Genomic DNA, 21,177 nt, shown 5'->3' with positions numbered 1-21,177 from the left:
ATCAGTCCAGTTTTAATTAAAACAGAAACCCATCAAGTTGTTGTCTTATATCTTTCTAGCTTTCCTATTCACTGGAACATCTGAAGTACACATCTCTGTGTTGTCCTTGTCAGTATTATAAAATGACCTTGTAAATTAAACTGTGCTATTCTCCTCAGGGAGAAATCTGAATATCTCAGTTCATTTGGGTCTGAAAAGCAGCTCACTAAGCTTATTCTACCATTGATGTCTCTTCTGTCACACTGCACAAAACAAGGTATATATTAATGATGCTGGCCCTGATCCTCAGTGTCCCCTTTTTGCTGATGGTGGGACCAGAGGGCAGATCCAGTGTACGCCTAAATCACTGAAGCCCTTTGATCAACTTCAAAACTTCCAGTTCTTTTTTATCTACCTATGTGTTTGAACTAAGAAAGCAATCTAAATATAGTCTCATAATTAACATAGTCCATGAGGATTTAGATGGAGAATGCAATTTATTCTCCTCTTAACTGTCCAATTTCTGACATTTCGGTAAGAAAAGTGAGGGAATTCCTTGAGAGGATTGATAAAAGCAATCTCTAGAATGACAGATATCAGAAACAGATGGCCCTGTCTTGCAATGGGGTTGAAGGAGAGCACCTGCATCTATATACAGCTGATCCTACACACAGATTAAGCAATGGTATTGCATCAATAGATAACGAAATTGAGATCCCTCCAAGACTCTGCATCTCAAAACTCCCTCACAAATCTTCAGGAGGACCAATCCCAAGTCTAAAGATCAGATTCAAGGCTAAAAGAATATTGCTTGACAGTTAACAAACATTAAAAGAAACTACAGAATACAGAATCACAAGGTTGGAAGAGACCTTTGAAGATCATCAAGTCCAACCATTCCCATCCTAAGCTAAACCAGATCCCTAAGTACCTCAGCTACCCTTTTCCTGAACACATCCAGGGAAGGTGACTCAACCCCCTCCCTGGGCAGCCTGTTCCAGGCCCTGACAACTCTGTCAGGAAAACATTTGTTTCTAATGTCCAATCTGTCCCTGCCCTGGCACAGCTTCATGCCATTGCCCCTTGTCCCATCTCCTGTCCCCTGGCTGAAGAGACCATCGCCCACCTCTCTACAACCTCCCTTCAGGTAGTTGTAGGTGGGGAGAAGGTCTCCCCTCAGCCTCCTCTTCTCCAGGCTAAACAGCCCCAGCTCCCTCAGCCGCTCCTCAGAGGATTTGCCCTCCAGCCCCTTCCCCAGCCTGGTTGCCCTTCTCTGCACTCGCTCCAGGACCTCAATGTCCTTCTGATGGTGAGGAGCCCAGAACTGCACACAGTACTCAAGGTGTGGAAGTCAAGAGGCCAGTTACAGAGAGAAAGCAACTTAGAAATGGTGCTGAGAAATTTTAGAAGCTGTTCCATGGCCCAGTGTAGCTGCAGTGCAGTAACCTGTGGGACACGTGGTCTCCTATCACAAAGTGTAAATGCCACATGAGTTTGCAATCCCAATGGAGAAATGTTTGTGATGCTGCCCCTGAGCCCCAGCTGCACTCAATCCTTGTCCAGTTTAATGGCTGACTTGACTATTTTGTGAAATCATTAAATAGGTGAAAAGATCATCTGTCTTTATTGCTTTATTGCTGTTATTTCAAAGAACATGACTTTAAAAAAAAAGCCGAAACACATTTAAATATAATTGATAAACAACTTGAGGCAACCAAGCTTAAGAAATCCTAAATCAGTCTGATGGAGAGAGGGCAGCCTCTTATCAGAATGAGGAAACCATCAAGGCTTTATGTATTAGATATGCCAGAACTTTAAGCCTTGAAAATCATTAAGCCACCCATGGAAATGCAGACCTCCTTTAAGACAACACAAATACACAGTACAAGTATGCCTGTGTTTCATTTTGCTTTCTAATTCTAGTGAAGGCAAATCATCTGTGCTGTAACATGATGCTGCAGCCACGATCAGTGCTGATGCAGAGACTGGACTCCCACTGCTATAAACGCTGGTGAGCTGCTGGTCTGGCACTCTCCACAACAAATTTTTCTTTTAATCTGTCTTGGTGATCTCACCAGGTGCAAAATAGCCTGGAAATTATATGATTCAGAGGATAGTGTTAAGTTAATCTCTTTACCCTAGTATCTTAGGAAGGAGAAGAACTCTGAGTCTTCTTGTGCCTGAGAAAACTAAATTTAACCTTCCACCTTCTTCATTTGGTTGGTTGGAAAGGAGGTCAACAGGGACTGAGTTTAGTAAACATGAAGAGACTCTTGATGTAAGTTATAGGAGCCAAAGGGCTGTTCTAAATGTTTTCTACTGTGCCATCACATGAAGAAACATGGGGTTCTACCCCCATAATTATAACTCGAGTACCATATAGCTGTAGAGATGACACTTAAATTGTTTAAGTAGAGCAGAAGACAATGCAACAGAAGATTACAATGAAATCAATGGGACCATGCACACTCATTTCAGAAGCATTTAGATCAGCCAAAGGCCAGCCTTACAAAAGCCTTTATGTACTTTATACATTTGTTAATGTGTATTTAGTATACAGAAATAGAAATATATACTCTCCATTTTATTAAATAAGCAATAGTGTTCATTAGAAGTGCTAGAGCCATGTGTTTGTGCCCAATATTGACAAATAAATTGATAATGTCCTAATAGTACTCTGAAGGTTATTTCTATAGATAATCCCTTTTCCTATTATGCCCAGGAAATTTAGGGCCTCTGCACAACAGTAAGAGTAGATTACAAGTAATACACTATCACTCCAGGTAATTGTCTGAGGTGTCTTTTATTCCACTATATCTAACTGTTCTCTTGCTATATAAGAAAACTATAATTATAAAAGCCCCCCATGTTTCTGTCCCCTTAAATATGTAACAGAAACAACTCTTTGTTTAGAAGGTGAGATGATTGTGTGGTTGTAACAAAGAGAAGATAAGTCTATTCAGCTCATGTATTGGTATGATAAAGCCTGCTTAATGAAGCTTGGACACAATCAATCTTCACTTAACAATAGTAGGTCTCAGATTTTACTGCGTTAACAAGAGATGCAAATTCAACAAGTTTAAATCTTCCTTGAAGCAGTGCTTTTGGGTTCATAAATACCTGGTGAATGGAGCTTGGTGGCTGTTACTGCTGATCTCTTAGGGGATGAGACAGCTGGTCTGTTAGCATCCTGATCTTTTTGTACTTCTTTCTTCAGACCTGCTTTAGAGAAAAAAAAAAAAAGGACAGAAGAGTAGACTAATAAAAAGAAAGAAGGAGAAACAAGGATAACCAACCTCCTTCAGTTTACAAAATCAGAAGGGTTCATAAGGTCTGGTAGGGTTGGCAATACGGGAATCAGGGAAGCAAGGAGGGGTTGTGCAGCAAGGGAAGAGCCAGCGCCCAGCACAGCTCTGCTGGGAAGGGGTGGAGGAGAAGAGCATGTGGAGCTAGCAATTATTTGGCTTCTCCTTCATGAAGCAGAAAGGTCTTGTGGGCCACTCTATGGCCCTACTCAGCAGGGAGGGATTTAGGAATCACACAGCCAGCGAAAGAAAGGAAGTCCTCAGGAGCAAACTGTTGTCATCCAGTTAAGCTCATCACCCACAGGGAAATTATAAGGGAAGAGCTGGCCCTGGTGTCAGACCTCAAATAAGAGCTTGTGCTGAATGTTTTTCTTGAAATGGGGTTTGTTCTTTCTCTCCTCTTTTGAAACAACAGCTTTCAGTTGGTTAAAGGAGAAACATTCAGAAAACATGCCGATTTCAAGAGAAGTTCCCACAGGGACAATTAATTTCTAAATAACAAGAGTTTGGGCTCTGAACTTGTCATTTCACAGCAATCTTGATTTTCAGGTTTAAAAAAATATGTAGGAGAGTGTTGGCATGACAATCAGTGTAATGCTGTACCATGGGGCATGGCACAGCAGCAGGTTACATGGCTTCATCTTTTCTACCTGAAAGTGGACTAGAAGCATCTCAAAGGTTTTAATGTACACAAAATGTTTGGTGCTCCACTGGGACCCAGGAAACAAGATAAACATTTCAGTCATTGTTATGGGCTTGAACATGTCTAAAACCTCAAATAATACTTCGACTGTCATATGTATTGTGACATGTCAAAAAGCATTGTGCATAATATCATAAAGTATTGAAAATTCTTAAAATAAAATTACAAAAGGAAGCTAAATATCACACAAGCATATTTCTTGAATGTGGGTGCTGTTTAAATGTTTTTTCTAAATTTGTCTTTTTAAAAGTATATTAATTCCCACCTGGAAGTTTACTTCAAACTATTAATGTTATTGCCTACAGGCTGGAAATCCAGAACTCTGTGCTAAATGCCTGTACATAAGTTTTATTCCTCCTGGCTGCATAAGCAAGGCTTTTAGCACTGAGCCTCCCAGTGAAAGGAACCAGCACAAACTTCCAAGCTCCCAGGAACAGCTTCCAAGGCTCTGCCAACCCTCTCCACTATGGGAGCTCATGGAGTGAGAAGTTATCTTTCCAATAGCCAGGAATCAAAGCCACAAACTACTAATTTTTACATAGAATCTTAGAAACATAGAATCAGAGTGGCTTGGGTTGGAAGGGACCTCGAAGATCATCCAGTTCCAACCCTCCCTGCCATGGGCAGGGACATTGTCTCCCAGACCCGTTTGCTCAAAGCCCCATCCAACCTGGCCTTGAAACCTGCCAGGGAAGGGGCATGAATTATATGAATTTACATTCCATTTAAGGTTACAGACCACCCCAACATTTTCTCTTTTAAAAGCTATACTCCTACAGAAATGGATGTTTCAGGCCATAAGATAACTGTGAGAATAAATACGTGCTCGTCTTTTCTACTGGTGTGCTTACAGCATTTGCTTTGCAAAAATGCATCCAAAGGCACAGTTTTGTAAAGGTATTTACATTTCCTAATTAGCACACACAGCTTGCTACAAACCAAACAGAAGGAGCAGAGACAAAATCATTAGAAATACAAGACAAAACACCCCAGACATGTGAATCACTGAGCAACCACTCAGAAAAGCAGCAGACAAGTAAGGCCACTTCTTCATTCCCCCATTTGCTGAATACTGGCCTAGGAATGAGAGTTAAATACACCTTATCCAAGGCATCTTCTCAGAAGCTGCTGCAGAATCAGCACTTAGAAAGATGCAGGCGAATACAAGTCTTTAAAAGCTGGTACAGTGGGATAAGCTTCAATTTGCTTTCACACTTCAGACTGAAAACATGCTACCAAATTACACGTTGAGTATTTATTCCAAAACAAATCCTAACATGCTGTAGACATCATTACCAATTCAACGGGACTGGCTGCATTTGGTTGGATTCCAGCTGTTCTCAGGCGTATTTTATAAGTTAACTAATGCAGCCTGAATGTTTAAAAAAACCCCAAGGAAGGGTTTTCAAGTCACTCACAGGCACAGAGAGCCACTTAGAGCTTCCTTCTGCCTTTCCCCCTGATACTCATGACTAGTTGTGTCCTTGGTGAGCAATGACACATCCAGGCATGCAGTGCTTGAGACAAAACAAATAAGGCTGGAAATACGATGGATTCTGTAGAATAAGAGCAGTTTGATTCTCTCTAGAGCCTCTGCTTCCTGTGATCCGTGGGACACTGAAAGACTGTGAATAAATGAGTAGATGTAGAAGAAAGACTACATATTTGTTGGAGCAGAAACTGCTAATGCTAGTGCTTTTCCCCTTGTGTTTATTTCAAATTGAAAGTCAATCGACCATTTCACTGACTTGTCTGAATGTTTTCTTGTGTATTACAATTTATGTTACCTGGTATTAAAAAAAATGAAGGGAAAGATAAACCTGACAAAACAAACCCTTCTTTCTACTGAATAGAAAAATCTCAGGGCAACTCAGAACATCCAATGGTAGTTACAGAGTTAAAACAACTACTCCTTCTTTTCCTGTCATTTAACATGGATCCCATGGCATTTGAGTGTCACTGGATGAAGTTCAACAAAAGCAAGTGGAGAGTCTGGCACCTGGGAAGGAATAACTGCTGGAATCAGGACAGGCTGGGGGATGACTTACTGGAGAAGAGCTCTGTGGAGAAGGACCTGGGGGTCCTCGTTGATAACAGGTTGGCCATGAGCCAGCAGTGTGCCCTGGGGGCTGAGAGAGACAATGGGATCCTGGGGGGCATCAGGAGGAGTGTGGCCAGCAGGTCACAGGAGGGGATCCTCCCCCTCTACTCTGCCCTGGTCAGGCCCCACCTGCAGTATTGTGTCCAGTTCTGGGCTCCCTGGGATAAAAAAGACAGGGATCTCCCGGAGAGAGTCCAGAGGAGGCTACAAAGATGATGAAGGGCCTGGAGCATCTCCCCTGTGAGGAAAGGCTGAGTGAGCTGGGACTGTTCAGCCTGGAGAAAAGAAGACTAAGGGGGGACCTTATGAATGTTTATAAATATCTGAAGTATGGGATGCAGGGGGAATGGGCAGCCCCTTTTCAGTGCTCTGTGGAGACAGGACAAGGGGCAGTGGCTGCAAGTTGGAGCACAGGAAGTTCCACAGCAACATGGGGAAGAACTTTTCCCCAGTGAGGGTGCCAGAGCCCTGGGACAGGCTGCCCAGGGAGGTGGTGGAGTCTCCATCTCTGGAGAGATTCCAGCCCCGTCTGGACGCCTGTCTGTGCAATATGAGCTGGGGAGCTGCTTTGGCAGGGGGGTTGGACCCCATGATCTCTCCAGGTCCCTTCCAGCCCCTATGATTCTATGATTCTATGATTCACTTCCCCACTAAGCTGAGCTATGCCATGCTTCAGAATGGTTCCCAGAAACGAGGTGAGAGTACTTGCAGTTGAACATCTCGCTCTCACGTGCAACACTGTGCTGGGCATCCCTGAGTTGAGTCCAGGAACAACATATTTGCTGTTCAGCTTTAATGGAGAGCGTTTGCAAAGGGGAGCAAAGCAGCAGCAGACTCTTCTCCCTCCACCCCTGCAAGTGCACTGGTGTTCACTTTTTTCCCATCAGCAGACCTTAGCTCACCCCTCTCCCTCCTGCTGAGGTTGTGTTGCCTGGATTTTGCAGAAGCTGATTATAAGCAGCACATTTTACACTGCAAGCTGGCTGGTGAGAGCTGTGATAACACCAGCATCCTATTTTTCATCTTGACTGATTGTGTTTAACAGCCTGCCCTGTTACATATGATTTACTGGTACTTGCAAAAGCACAGGAATTGACTGGGTTAGTTTTTTGAACAATGCTTTTGATTGCCTTTAATTTAATAGCCCAAGTAGAAACGAGCTGCTCAAGTGAGTTCCTTATCTCTACTGTCATTACACACAGAGGATGAGATTTCTTATGAGGAACAACAGTCATTTGTCTGTGAGATAAAAATTAAATAAGAGTAATAACCAAGGTGAAATAAGTATGCTGTCACACCTCTCCTCCCTGGCCCCCATTCCCAAACCCTTCAGCTCTCTAATTTCATAGACCATTGGGTGGCAAGTCCAGTCTGGTGGAAGGAGATGAGGTCTGGAACAAGAAGCAACCTGGTGCTCAGGAGTTTGGATCAGGACTGCAGGCACAGACAGCCCAGAGCTGCATCAGGGTCCTGAAGACAAACCTTTCAAACACACAGAGACTTTAGAGTTACCAAGCTGAATTTTCTGTATATGTTCTGAGAGATTGGCTGAAGAAGACCAGACTGGGATGAGACCATACAGGAAGCTCTGTTACATGAAGAAAATAAAAACTATGCAGAGCTTGTCAGTTGTAAGCCACTTCTCAAATCCTTACACACAATGATTGAGCCATACTTTAGTTTTTTACTGAATTGCAGGCAAGTCCCGTTGCCTTTGTGGTAGCTCTGTGCTCATGTCCCCAGGGTGGACATACCCTTTAGCTAGACACTTTTGCTTATGAGTTACTCCTTCTGAATGTGCAGAAGAGGCCACAGCACTGCAAAACAACAGGCACATTTATTTGCCTCTGGGCCCAAGGTGTTTTAACACAGAGAATTGCACGTGCAGCTTTTTTAGAAGGAACTCTGAAGTTCCCTGGTCCAGTCTCCTGCTCAGAGTGGGGTGCACTTGAACAGGTGGCACAGGCTTTTGTCCAGCTAAGTTATAGGTATGTCTAGTGATGGAGGATTCACCACCTCTCTAGAAAATCTGCTCAAGTGTTTGACCACATTCAGAGGTGATCATGAATAACAGTCACCTTCACAGCAAGAATTTCCTGTGTTCCAACTTGTGTTTGGTGTCTCTTGCCCTGTCACTGTGCACCTCTGAGAAGTGTCTGGCTTTGCTCCCTCTGGATCTTCCCATTAGATAACAGAAGACTGTGATAAGACCTCCCTTTACCTTCCTTGAAGAACCCCAGCTCTCCCACTCTGTCACATTGCCTCAGTCCCTTGACCACTTTGGTGGCCCTCTGCTGCTCTCATTCCAGTATGCCACACTGTGCTTGTCCTCCCACACTGACAGCTTCCTGGCTGAGGCAAAGCTTAGGGAACAACAGCAGAGTCAGACTAATGGCCTTACAAGGGGAAGAGCAAACCTGGCTGCTCTCCACTGCACTTCCTGCAACAGGGCACACCTCAGTGGTCCCATGCACCCACAGACTCAATGACTGCATACCACACTCCACCCAGGCTGGGAGAAAGTAAATCCAACCAGAAACTATTCTGCTCTGTCTCCAGGAGGCTGTTTGTCTCAGGCACAGTATGTCATTACAGCTCATGGTGGCTGTCAACCCACAAGTTCATCTATGGCCAGCCTGAAGCATCGCAAAGTGTCCAGTTGCGTGTCCCCATGGAAGGTGACAGGCCAAGGCCAGGTTGGATGGGGCCCTGGGCAACCTGGTGTAGATCCAGGCCTGAGGTTGGTGTCCCTGCCTGTGTGAGGGGGGTTGGAGCTCTATGATCCTTGGGGTCCCTTCCAACCCAGACCATTCTATGAGTCTGTGATTCTACCTGTGGTCACTGGAGGGTCATCTGTTATTATTATTATATCTATCTCTCTGCTGTCCCAGCAAACTACCCTATTCCCAACCCGTCAGGTTTTGCTTTATTTTCTGTTTTCTTTTCCCTCCCTTCCCCCTCCCCTATAATTCCCTCTCCCCACCCCCTCATAGAGAGCGAGCGGCTGCGTGGTGCTCAGCTCTCAGCTGGGGCAAAACCATGTGTTTTTAGGATCAATAAACACTATCAACTCCAGACACAGCTCACAAAAATGAGATTATAGCCATGTTCTTGACTGTCTTTCAAAGACACTACTGCAGATAGAGTTCAAATCAGCACTCTGGCAATGTGCCCAAGAATTACATGGAAATTAATTGTGTAAGCAGTAAAATAGCATTATAATAAGGTTTCTGCATTTCTTGGCCTAATGCAGGAGCTTTTTCAAGTTTAGAACACTTACCAGCAGGTGCTGTGGCAGTTTTTGGGGCTGGAAGTAAGCTCCTGCGTGGAGTCACTGTGCTGCTTGATGCCTGTGTCGTGCTCTTGCTGGTCCCCTTAGGGGCATCTTTAGAAGGTGTAGATACCTTAGGAGTAGTTTGCTCTTCGTTTCCAAAGCTGGAACCTGCAGGAGACCAAAATTGTACTAATTAGGAGATCATAAAAAATGCATGGAAACCATGGCATATGAGCTGGGCTTGTATCAGCAATCATAATTTATGAAGATATATTCTCATCCCAACTTGGGCTGAGTTACGTGGACTTTCTCCAGTGCAAATGGTTATGTAAAAATAAGGAGTTCCCCACAATCTGTTTAAATGCTGAGTCTTGGCAGCTGCTGGAGTCTGGATCCAACAGTAACATAACACCTGTGTTTGGGCTAGCTCCATAAAGAAACCAAAGACTTTCTAAATATCGGGGTGAAAAGACTGGTTTTGGCTTTGTAGCTGCCACAGGAGCCACCCTACACACTCACCCTAACACTTAGGAGTTGTCAGAGTAAGGGGGAATAGCGGGCCTCAGAGGTGCAAGGTTCCAAATTCTATCCAGGAGGGATTTCCCACAAACAGTCCCTCAGACCATGCTCAGGCATTTGAATTGTAAGATGAAAAACAGAAAGGAAAAAATAACATCTGCCTTAACTCTTCCATCCACTTCAATCATATTCTCATAATGAATCTTAGGTTGCCAAGGTTTCCAGTTTATATCGACCTCTGTCAATACCCCTAATGGGTATTCTTTCTTCCTGCATTTGCCATCTAGGGAATAAGGACATCCCAGTCTCCTTGTAGATATAAGGAAATCGCTCTTAACATTTGAAAGGGGTAAAGTTGCAGTGTCTTCTTATCTATTGAGTAGAAAGCCTAAGAGGAGCATAAGATTACAGCACATCTAGACTTGAACATTTGCAGAAGGATGAGCATTTTATTTCAAAAAATGAGGGAGATAGTGGAAAGAAATACCTAGGGTTTCAGAAAAAAAGACTATTTTTTTAATTTCCATTATTGTAAAAAGATACAATACAAAACTATAGAGGTACTGCCTGCAGAAAATGATAAGATTGTTTTAATAACTAGCATGTCCAAGTCTCCAGTATTTTTAAGATGTAGGCTTCTTAAATGCGTGCAAGTAAAGGAGAGAGGGTGTTTTTTTGCCTTTCTTACTGAACATCCACTAGAAAAAAAGGGCAGCTTGGAAAAGTAAATCCTCTTTTCTGATAAAGGGAGAATATACCTTCTGGCTCTGACAAAACAGCTTTAAGTTTTGCTGTTGTCTTTAAGGCTGTCTTAATTTAATAAGGTCTTAATTTAAAGCTCCTATTTGCAGTATACATGGACTTCTACAAACACATTTGACCTTTGTTCAAATAACACAACGCATTAAAAATTCAAACAAAGCAGCGTACTGGGCTGTGTACAAGAAGAAGAAAACCTTAAGCATTTGTCATCTTTACACTGCTGCACACATAACAACCCCAGAGCGCAGGAGGTCGTTGCTTTATATCCAGACGACACGGGTTTTTCACCCGTGTAACAAACACTTCAGGTTACGTGCTGAACGAGCTGCTGACCAAAGGCTGCATCAGCAGAACGTCTGGCCCAGCCTGGCCCTGTCTCCTCTGCAGCTGGGCTTGAGGACATCTCTACCAGGTGCCAGGGGGATGCTACAACGCGTGTGCCCACCTCAGTCTGGTTGCATCATGCTCCTGAAGTTTCTCCTGATGTGGTCTCAGATATCACAGAATCACAGAATCACAAGGTTGGAAGAGACCTTTGAAGATCATCAAGTCCAACCATTCCCATCCTAATCTAAACCAGATCCCTAAGTACCTCATCTGCCCTTTTCCTGAACACATCCAGGGAAGGTGACTCAACCCCCTCCCTGGGCAGCCTGTTCCAGGCCCTGACAATTCTTGCAGGAAAACATTTGTTTCTAATGTCCAATCTGTCCCTGCCCTGGCACAGCTTCATGCCATTGCCCCTTGTCCCATCTCCTGTCCCCTGGCTGAAGAGACCATCACCCACCTCTCTACAACCTCCCTTCAGGTAGTTGTAGGTGGGGAGAAGGTCTCCCCTCAGCCTCCTCTTCTCCAAGCTAAACATCCCCAGCTCCCTCAGCTGCTCCTCAGAGGATTTGCCCTCCAGCCCCTTCCCCAGCCTGGTTGCCCTTCTCTGCACTCGCTCAAGGACCTCAATGTCCTCAATATGTGCTCACCCAGTCAGTTTGGGTAGCACAGCTTGCAGAATTATTTCTTTTCCTTTCCTCAGCTGTTTGTTTAAAAGTTTCAGCAGCAGAAACACTCACCTTGAGGAGGAAATTGTTCCTATTATTTGCAGAGAAATGCCATTCAAGTGCTTTTTAATTGAAACCTTTTATCCTCTATTGAGAACGGTATTATGTGGAGCACGTTCCAACTCACAAATCTGGCTGGCAAGAAGCAACTCCTGCCTTGAAGAACAAAGTGTCCAGGGGAGTTACATAACCTCTTGTTAAAAAAAAAAAGAGATGAAAAGAAAAAAATAATATCTGCCTTAAGATGCCGACAGGTACAAGAACGTCTGTCTAAAGCACAGCATAATTGCAGAAATGAGTGGGTGGGAAAGCTGATAAACAGGGCCTCATCAGGCCTCCTGCATCAGAACAGCCTGGTAGACCAAATGCTGTGGCTGCACAAACTCCTCGAGGCACCTCTGGGAAGACAGCTGCCTTGCATTGAGGATTGGGGAAAAAACCTAGAGCAGCCCTGCAAGCTGCTCCAGGGCAAGAGAAGAAGGATGGGGAGATGGTGTTCCCTGCAGCCCCTGGAGAAGACCACAATGAAGCAGGTATTTCCCTGCATCTTGTGGAGAAGACCACTGTGGAGCAGATATCAACACCGCAGGCCTATTGAGGACCCCACGCTGGAGCAGGTGGACAGGTCCTGAAGGAAGCTGCAGCCCACGGAGACCCCTTAACAGGAGTGGGCTTCTGGCAGAAGCTGCCTCCCCAGGAGCTACCTCCCCTGGAGACAATCCCAAGCTGGACCAGGTTTATCATGAAGGGCTGCAGCCCATGGTAAAAACCCACACTGGAGCAGAGGGAAAATGTGAGGAGGAAGAAGAAGCAGAGAGGAATTGCTTTGGACTGACTGCAACCCTCATTCCTCATCCTCCCCACACTGCTCGGAGGGGAAGTGGGATGCAGGAGGTAGACAAGTTGAGAAAGGAGAAGTGAAGTTGAGCATTGGAAAAAGGGGTGGGGGAAGAAGCTGCTTTGGCTTTGTTGTCTTTGTTTCTCACCATTCAACTCTATCTTAATCGTAAATATATTAAATCATTTTCTCCAAGTCAGCTCTTTTTCACCCGTAACAGTATTTGGTGAGTGATCTCCCTGCTTCTGTCCCTACACATGAGCTTTTTTGTCTTATTTTCTTATTTTTGTTGAGGAGAGGTAATGAGAGAGCAGCTGGGTGGGAGTCTGGCAGCTGGCCAAGGTCAACTCACCACAATAACAATACCAACATCTAGGGGTTTCTGAGATAAGGTCATTGAAGGGGCTGGAGGGCAAATCATATGAGGAATGGCTGAGGGAGCTGGGGGTGTTTAGCCTGGAGAAGAGGAGGCTGAGGGGAGACCTTCTCCCCACCTACAACTGCCTGAAGGGAGGTTGTAGAGAGGTGGGCGATGGTCTCTTCAGCCCGGTGACAGGAGATGGGACAAGGGGCAATGGCATGAAGCTGTGCCAGGGCAGGGACAGATTGGACATTAGAAACAAATGTTTTCCTGACAGAGTTGTCAGGGCCTGGAACAGGCTGCCCAGGGAGGGGTTGAGTCACCTTCCCTGGATGTGTTCAGAAAAAGGGTAGCTGAGGTACTTAGGGATCTGGTTTAGCTTAGGATGGGAATGGTTGGACTTGATGATCTTCAAAGGTCTCTTCCAACATTGTGATTCTGTGATTATTTAACATAAGAGACAATGTCTCCCACTTTGCTGTTGACTCAGAGAAGGAGTTTGTAAAGACACAGTAGAGTGCAACAACACCTGCATGCATAATATGCCCCCAGAAGCAAATGTTTGATGCTTCCATGGATATCACTAGAACAGCTGCCCCAGGAGGAGGGCAAGGTGAGTTTTGTCTTGCTACACATGGTGCTGGATTCCACTTTTCAAACAGCATTCAAAGAAGAAATTATATTTAAATTCAGGAACATGCATATTCCTCATGATCTAAGAGGAAAAGAAAGGTTTTCATTTACTTGGATGAATTCACCTCTTGAAGGGAAATTAGAAAGATTATTCATCGGATGGTACTTGTCAATCCATCATGAGATAATGCCTTCCACTGTTATCTGCAGTGGGTGAGTCAGTAGCAGAGTATCAGCTCTTATGGTTCACTAAAAGCCTGTACAGAAACACCAGATGTGCAGCACGTGAGCAGTTTCCAGGTGATCACATCTCCTGTTGTACCGTACCTCTTCCCTCCTCCTCTTCTACTTCTGCATTTTATCTAAATCAGGGGAGACTCCTTGCTTGCCTTTGAAGCACCTGGCAAGTCATTTGGGGGCTCCTATATAAGAAGCCTGATATTTTTGCAGGCTCTATGCTCTAGGAGTAACACTGCTGACTTTGCAGTCGAGTATTTAACAGGTTATTAACGATCCGTTGGAGCTAAATGCCTTTAGCTCTGCTTTTACCATCTCCTCACTGTGAGCCTTAAGGAATCTTCCACTCTTCTGCTTGTAAAAAAATGCAGGGAAGAAGAAAAGATATTTTAAGACTTGCAAGTACTTTGGAGACTCCTATCTGCACCCACGGGACCCCTACACTGCTATGCCAGTAAAGACATGCAGAAGTCAGGGCTGGCCATGTGTTGTAGGCTGCGTGTTCAAAGAAAACCATGACCAAAATTCCTGCTGTCTCCCAGTTGGCTTGAGTTACCCTCCCTCCATATCTACCACCGTCCTCTTCATCACCTGGCCATGCCCTGTCTCCTCCTGCTGGAGAACTGAGGTCTGACAAATGCCTACCTGTCTGTTTTGCTGAGAAACAGACCCTGAAAGAGTTCTAAAGCATGAGTGCAGCAGCTCCTGCAGCTCTCTCTCATGGGCAGCTACATGAAGCCTATGGAAACGGGGTGAGTTTCCAGCTCTTTGTGTCAGGGAAAGCATTTGCTGTGCTGGCATCAGGCTTGGAGCTGTAATCACACCTGAGACACTGGGAACGTGCTGGCATCACGAATGTTCACTGAAGCACAAACATTTACCCAGGGTAATAGCAAGCCCTTTCCAGCTTAGAGATCCTTAGACACTACTTGATGCCAACTTTAACCACAATCGAGCCTGCTTAGCGGTTCTAAAGCACTTTCCAGTCGCAGAACTTGATAAGCTTTACAAATAAGGAAGGAGTTGTTGAGCTGCTCTCCAAACTCACACAGCCAGGGAATAGCAGACAGCCTGGGAAAGTGAGCAGGGAAAATCTGATGATGAACGAAGCTGGAATGACTTCTTTCACCTGCAATACCTTGGGATGTATTACTCCTCTCCGTTTTACTAAGCTGCACTTCTACATCCCAGTTCTCAAGCACAAATGCACCTGCAAAATGAAAAAATCACTGCCATGGGTAGTGATCTGGTAAGGAAAATGCAGGAATTACTGTGAATACTCAGGTGATGTTAAAACAAAACCCCACAAGACACATTTTTCGCTAAGTGGGAACATTTGCCCACCCTTCAATTAATGTCCAGTGTTTATTTTTGATTTTTACCTGTGAAGTTGTAAGTCATTTTGATAGCTTGATTACAAGGTATGCAGCCTGTCAGCTAAGCTTTTTATTTTGCTGCTTTAAGGGTTATTGGTTTTAAGTACAACACCCTATATTTCAATATAACTTTTCCCTGTGTAATTATCAAGAGACACAATTTTAGGTACAGCTCTGTAGCTCAAGCTGCTGACCAAGTGGCACAGTGCAACCCCATCCCGAAGCCTTACTGTGCTCTTAGGATGCTATATGACAGTAGATGAGATTACTAGCCAGCTAGTTTGTGTTTTGGCTTTGCTGAGAGCCAGTGTCTGGCATTTCTTGATACCCAAAACCAAGTATGCAGTAGACCATGAGGGAAAAGCTGGTGACAGTCTTCTCTTCTGTCTGAAATGGGAAGAGGCATAAGGACTGATGTTCACGTAATGCTTAAACTTAGTTTACTGACCTCAAAGTATTTCTTCCCATTGCATTTTTTTAGCTCAGATGAAGGTGTTTGAGCAATAATCCTCCTTAACATTTATTTTAGAGGAAGTCTGTGCATTCCCACATGTCTTTCTGAAAGCTGGTTTTAGCATTCAAGACTGAAACCTGAATTTTGAGTTTTGAGCTTGGTAACAGCCACTGAAACAAGGAGTCAAACCTGCAGCAGCTGTCAGCACAGCTCCAAGACAGCCTGTTTACTGGCAGGGAAGGGATTTGGTGCCAGCATTGAGGACTTATGGCAGCAATGTGATCAGTCCATGGCATTTGTCCACTTACATCCATAAGAGACTGCTGCATACCCATCCTTCTCCCCATGCCCTCCAGTCCTAAAGCCAAGCACCTTTCTCCCATAACACCTACTGTCAGGTGGTCTTGGCCCCTCAGATTGGGTCATGCTGTTGGGGCATCTGAAGGGTGGGAACCCTGCAAAGCCCACCATTGCCAGAAGACCTGCCAAAGCTTCTGTGCAGATGCACTGGCAGGCTCCTCTACCTCCAGCTGCTGGTGATGGTTCCTGAAGCCAGAGGCTGGATCCTGCAGAGGTGGTGTTTCTGACAGGGTGGAGGGAAGCATCACCCCTTCAGGCATACTTTCCCAACTCAACTGGTAGTTGCACTGCTAGTGCAGCACTGGCAACCCTCCCTACAGCAGGATGCCCTTGAAGACATGATGTTTACCTGAGAATGGTCTTTCAGGCTGTATCTTCCTTGCTAAATAAAAGCAGGCCAAGTGGGGTAGGCTGTCTCATCCTGACACTGCTTAGGCTAACCTTAGAATCTTTTCCTGAGAGAGTTAGAGCAGACCAAACCACAACCACTGTGTGGAGAACAGTGTGATGGATCAGGAGACCCTGCTCACCAGCACAGCTGACATCTGCTGACTGTGTGTGCTCCTTGCTTGTGGCAAAGGGAGTCATTTGGCTTAGCCTTACCTGCAACAAAGAGGATTTAATAGAAGTGAAGATGTTTTGCCTCTGATGAGTGGAGTCAGAGCTCCTTCTTTTACATGTCTTACTGGTTTTGATGACTCAGAGTTTTTGAAATCTAGATTAATTTTTGTGACACAGACCCATCTTCAGTGTCCTTCATACATAATAGATAGTAGAAACACAACCTTCTGCTGATGCACCTCCTTGTATCAATACTAACTTATTCATTTCATCTCACCAATTAAAATACACATTTAAGGATCCAGCTAAATGGATTTCTTACTTGACTGGAATTACATGCTGCTCCCTGCTGAAGTGTTAGAAGCCTCATTGGGCAAGGTGAAAATTTCACCTCCAAGTCAAATTTCCGTATGTGTTAGCGGGAGTTGCAGACAAGTTGCTGATTCTGCCACACTCTGGATCACATAATGCATTTTATTTATCGTGAAACATTACAGTTCTACCAGGCAAGATGAGTGTTTAATCATGTAATAAAATTTCACTGTATGTTGGTGGCAGCTTTGCCTACCACTGGCAGATTGTACAGCTGCTTGGTTAGGTGAGTTAGTTCATGTAGCTGGCTAATTAAAGCCCCTTAGGGTATAGAGGGAAGACAGTGTAGTATTGTATTGATCAATCATAATGTTTGTCAGAAAAGATAACATAAGGTCATTGGAATCTTGCCAAGGATACCTGGACTGTGCAGGCATTTTAAAATGGGCCTGAGACATCGTTATGCGTCTGCCTTCTGAAAGGGACATCTCTTGGCATCACTTGGAGCTGAACGGTCAAAGGTTGTTCATGACCAAATCTTCCCTACAAACTCCCCCTTCAGTGTTCGACTCTGATCATGGTGACAAGAAACATCCAACGTCACAAATAATCTGCTGAAGTGTCTTGTATAGTACCCTGAGGAGCTGTGGCACCAAGACTATGTACCAGGGACGTTTGCTTCTCTGAGAAGAGAGAAATACATCTGCTGTAAGCTTCTCCTGGACAAACGGATTAAGATTTCTAACAGATCAGGTCAGATCAGAGTAACCTGATCTAATTGTATAATTACTGAAGCCTATCAATTAGTTGTAGGAAAGTCTGGTTCTTAACACCTGAGGCACACTTGAAGACAAGCAAGAGACCATAATGCTTTTGGAAGTCCTACATGCTGACACAAATTAAGAAGAACATATTACATATGAAGTTCATTTGGGGAGACAAAATAAGTAGGTACAGACAAGCAATGGCTTTTTTACAATTCCATTTTCAGTAAATTTACTTCAATGAACTGTTATGGGAGGCTGAATTTGTAAGCAGCACTGTATTTGATAACAGTGAGGGCAACTGAAGTGGTGTTTTCAATGCAAGCCAAATTTGACTTAGGATAGTGAGTTAGGAAAAGCTCTACTCTCTACTAAGCAAAAAGCACATGAAGTAAAGCAGGAGCACAGTTTTACTTCAGGTATTTGTCTGGCAAAGGGTCATACTTTGTCTTACAGAGGAGATGGATGCATACAGCTCCAAGGGCTACTTCTTCCCCCCACTACCCTGCAGAGTAGTCCCCCACACCACAACAATTCCCAGGAGCAGTAGAGATATCAAAGTAGCATCAAGCACTAACAGCATTTTTGCTGAGGACACGTCTGTGTTCCAACCTTCTCAACTGCCACAATGGCCCCTGGGATGACCAGTGGTTGCCCAAAAGTTAGAACAACCAGAAAGGACATACAGGCAACATCCCTTTTCTATTAGCATTAATACATCAATGGCATGTATCAACCTACTTAGGGGGGAATTTTCCTTGGTAGGAAGGTTTTGATGTTACTGGGTAGTACTTCAGCCTCAGCATCCAAATTTCTAGAAACACCGTTTTTGTAGCACGACTTGTGCTCAAGACCATCTGCTCTAATGGCACCATGCCTACTTCTGAACCAGCATACCAGTTTTAACAGGGCACAGGCACCCATGAATGATAGGATTAGAAGTGACATCTGCTCTGCAAGAAGTTCCTCCTGATGGCAAGAAGTGCCAAATTACAGCCACATGCCTTATTATAAGGAGTGACATCTGTTGACACTTACAGCATAATATCATCAACAAATGCTTCTTTCCTGGAATTTCTGCTCCTAATTTGCTTGAGCACTGTTTTGGAGTGCCATATTTGGATGCTTAAAGGAATATAAACCTTGGTAGAAGTGTTAAAGACATTCTAATGGCATGAATGAATTTCCATCAGCTCTAGCAATCCATAATGCATCTCAAAGTTCACCAGTCTAGGAAAGGTTAAGCAGCACCCTAACAATTGTCATTGTTTAAGGTCTGGTAGTGTTCAGTCTTGCTCCTCCCTGCAAAGGAACAATAACATGTGTGTGCTACAGTTTACGTGGAATTATTCTAGATCAAAGAGCTAGGAAATGTGCCTGCCTCCTCCCTTGGCATAATGATTACTTCAGAGCATGAAATATAGGCTAAGGAGAGGAGATGTCATGCTGAAACCTCGAGAATGGAAGAGCCCTAGAGAGTCTCCAGTTAGTCACTAATTACTTGTATTTTATGAGCTCAGGCATGGATCCTCAAAGCTGCTTAGGAACTTAACCCCTATTTCATTTCACATTCAAATTCAACTCACCCTACTTATTCTTAATCACCATCTCAGCCCTGAAGGACTTTCAAACCAACAGATGTCTCCATTACAGACTACAAAGGATGCAAGCCACGGAGTAGACCCTCCCATGAATGCTGAGCAGTGCTTTGGTTGAAGGAGGAAGGTGGTGCCAGGCACCATAAGTGCACTGTGCTTTGGAGACAGTTAGGGAAGCATCTAAGCTGTTTGGAGTAGGCATTTGCTGTGCTCAGGTAATGTTCATCCTCTTGGACAATGCACTGTTGAAGAGAAATTTTTGCCTGGCTTTTATAGAATAGCTTAGGTTAGCCTGGCTAACTGGGGCATCATCTGAGCCTTCTTTTCCCATGTCCCTGGAAGACATCAGACCCAGCAGGTACATCTGTCCTGGACCTGAGCCACTGTGCACCAGCAGGCAAGGAAGGAGTCAGGGGTGCCCTCATCACTTATGTCCAAGAAAATGTGTCATTCTCACAGAGTCACTCCAGGATTTTTTAGAAAATCATGTGTGAAACAGTGTTTACCACTAGAATACCAAGAATTTCCACAGTGGGCACAAATTCCTGCCCCTTCATCCCCAGTTTAACTCCTACAGTGAGGATAAATGCAAATGAGAGTTGCAGGATCGTTAGAGGGTTTTTGAGATTTTTGAATTGTCTTGCTGGAAATACTCCTACTGTTGGTATGGACTTCTTGAGAAATGCCATGTGTTTATTTCTGCATAGCATACAAGAACGTTTTTCCCAGTTAACTATCAAAAACTCTATAAAAAAATAAAAAAAACCCGCAGTCTGATAAAAAATTGCTGTGTAGCTCAGAATTTCAACAGTCAGGAAACATGTTTCAGTGGAAAGCTGTATTTTTCTACATGCATAGGATATATTGGGTTTTTTTAAGGCTCTAAAAATAAGCTTGACTTGTAGAGTTCTGCTGATTAAACAATGTTTTCCTCAGAAAGCATCTCAGCCAGTTTGCTCAAACTAAATTTTGTTCTAATAAATATTGTCAGTTACAAGGAGCGTGGAAGTAAATCTTCAGTTCACAAACACCTGGAGAGAGAAACCCACAGGCAAAACAGGTGTCTGTTATAAATGGTGTTATCTGTGGAGAATAAGCATAAACTTTCAATGTGACCTGTTAAAAATTTCCCTTGTCTTCCATTTACTAAAAATGGTGCCTTTAGTAGATGATTCTGAGCAAAATTCAGTTATTGTACAGTAAGCTAATTTTAGAACTAGGAATACTAAAAGCTGTGACCGACTGACCCTATTAAATAAGTTTTACAAAGTGTTTTGGCCATGATTATAGTTCTATGAACTGAAACAATCTAAACCAGTTGGCCCATAATATTTTGAAGGGAACAGGTGTTCAATTGCATCTATTTCACAAAATGAAAGCTCTTAAAAGTATATAAAATCAAAATGGTGTTGAAACCCATGGAGGTTAAATAGAGGAGGCAGGCTCCTAAAAATTGACAGTGGCTTTATAGAACAAATTATTTAACTAACCTACTTGATAAAGTATTAAATATCTTGTGCATTTGATCCTTCCTCCTCTTCCCATTTGAATTTAGCTGACTGGTAGTAGCAGTATTCAAGTGAGTAGCTTCTCTTCCTTGCAATAAATGATACTGGTAAGTAATGAAATGTGGAACCATTTATTTGGAGCCTGCAGAAGTGATTTCCACAGGCAGAGGTGGAAGGGTGAAGGTGCATATAACTGGCCCCTCAGGAGTACCAGGCACCAGGACCCTTGTGAGCAGGGTGTGCAAAAACCTCTCAGGCATCTGGGAGCAGATTCACAGGGAGAAACCAGCAGCCCTCAATACAAGAAGGATGTGGAACTGTTGGAGAGGGTTCAGAGGAGCCACAAGGACGATTAGGGGGCTGGAGCACCTGCCCTATGAAGAGAGGCTGAGGGAGCTGGGCTTGTTCAGCCTGGAGAAGAGAAGGCTGTGGGGGGACCTCATTGCAGCCTTCCAGTACCTGAAGGGAGCTTATAGG

At 44.0% G+C, this 21,177-nt stretch overlaps 1 protein-coding gene across 1 annotated transcript in view; it reads right to left on the bottom strand.

Moving 5' to 3' along the window:
- Window positions 1-21,177, bottom strand: part of MTUS2 (microtubule associated scaffold protein 2) — a gene marked incomplete at both ends in the record, with an annotated part of 192,389 nt that overhangs the window by 61,190 nt on the left and 110,022 nt on the right. The window contains 2 exons of the mRNA XM_084260864.1: window positions 3,100-3,198; window positions 9,369-9,530. Of these exons, the coding sequence (XP_084116990.1) occupies window positions 3,100-3,198; window positions 9,369-9,530 (261 nt within the window). The remainder of the gene's footprint in view (window positions 1-3,099; window positions 3,199-9,368; window positions 9,531-21,177) is intronic.

Source organism: Gallinula chloropus (assembly GCF_964237585.1).
Source record: "Gallinula chloropus genome assembly, chromosome: 1".
NCBI lineage: Eukaryota > Metazoa > Chordata > Aves > Gruiformes > Rallidae > Gallinula > Gallinula chloropus.
The sequence above is the reverse complement of the archived record's forward strand: the minus strand, read 5'-3'. Positions and strand labels throughout refer to the sequence as shown.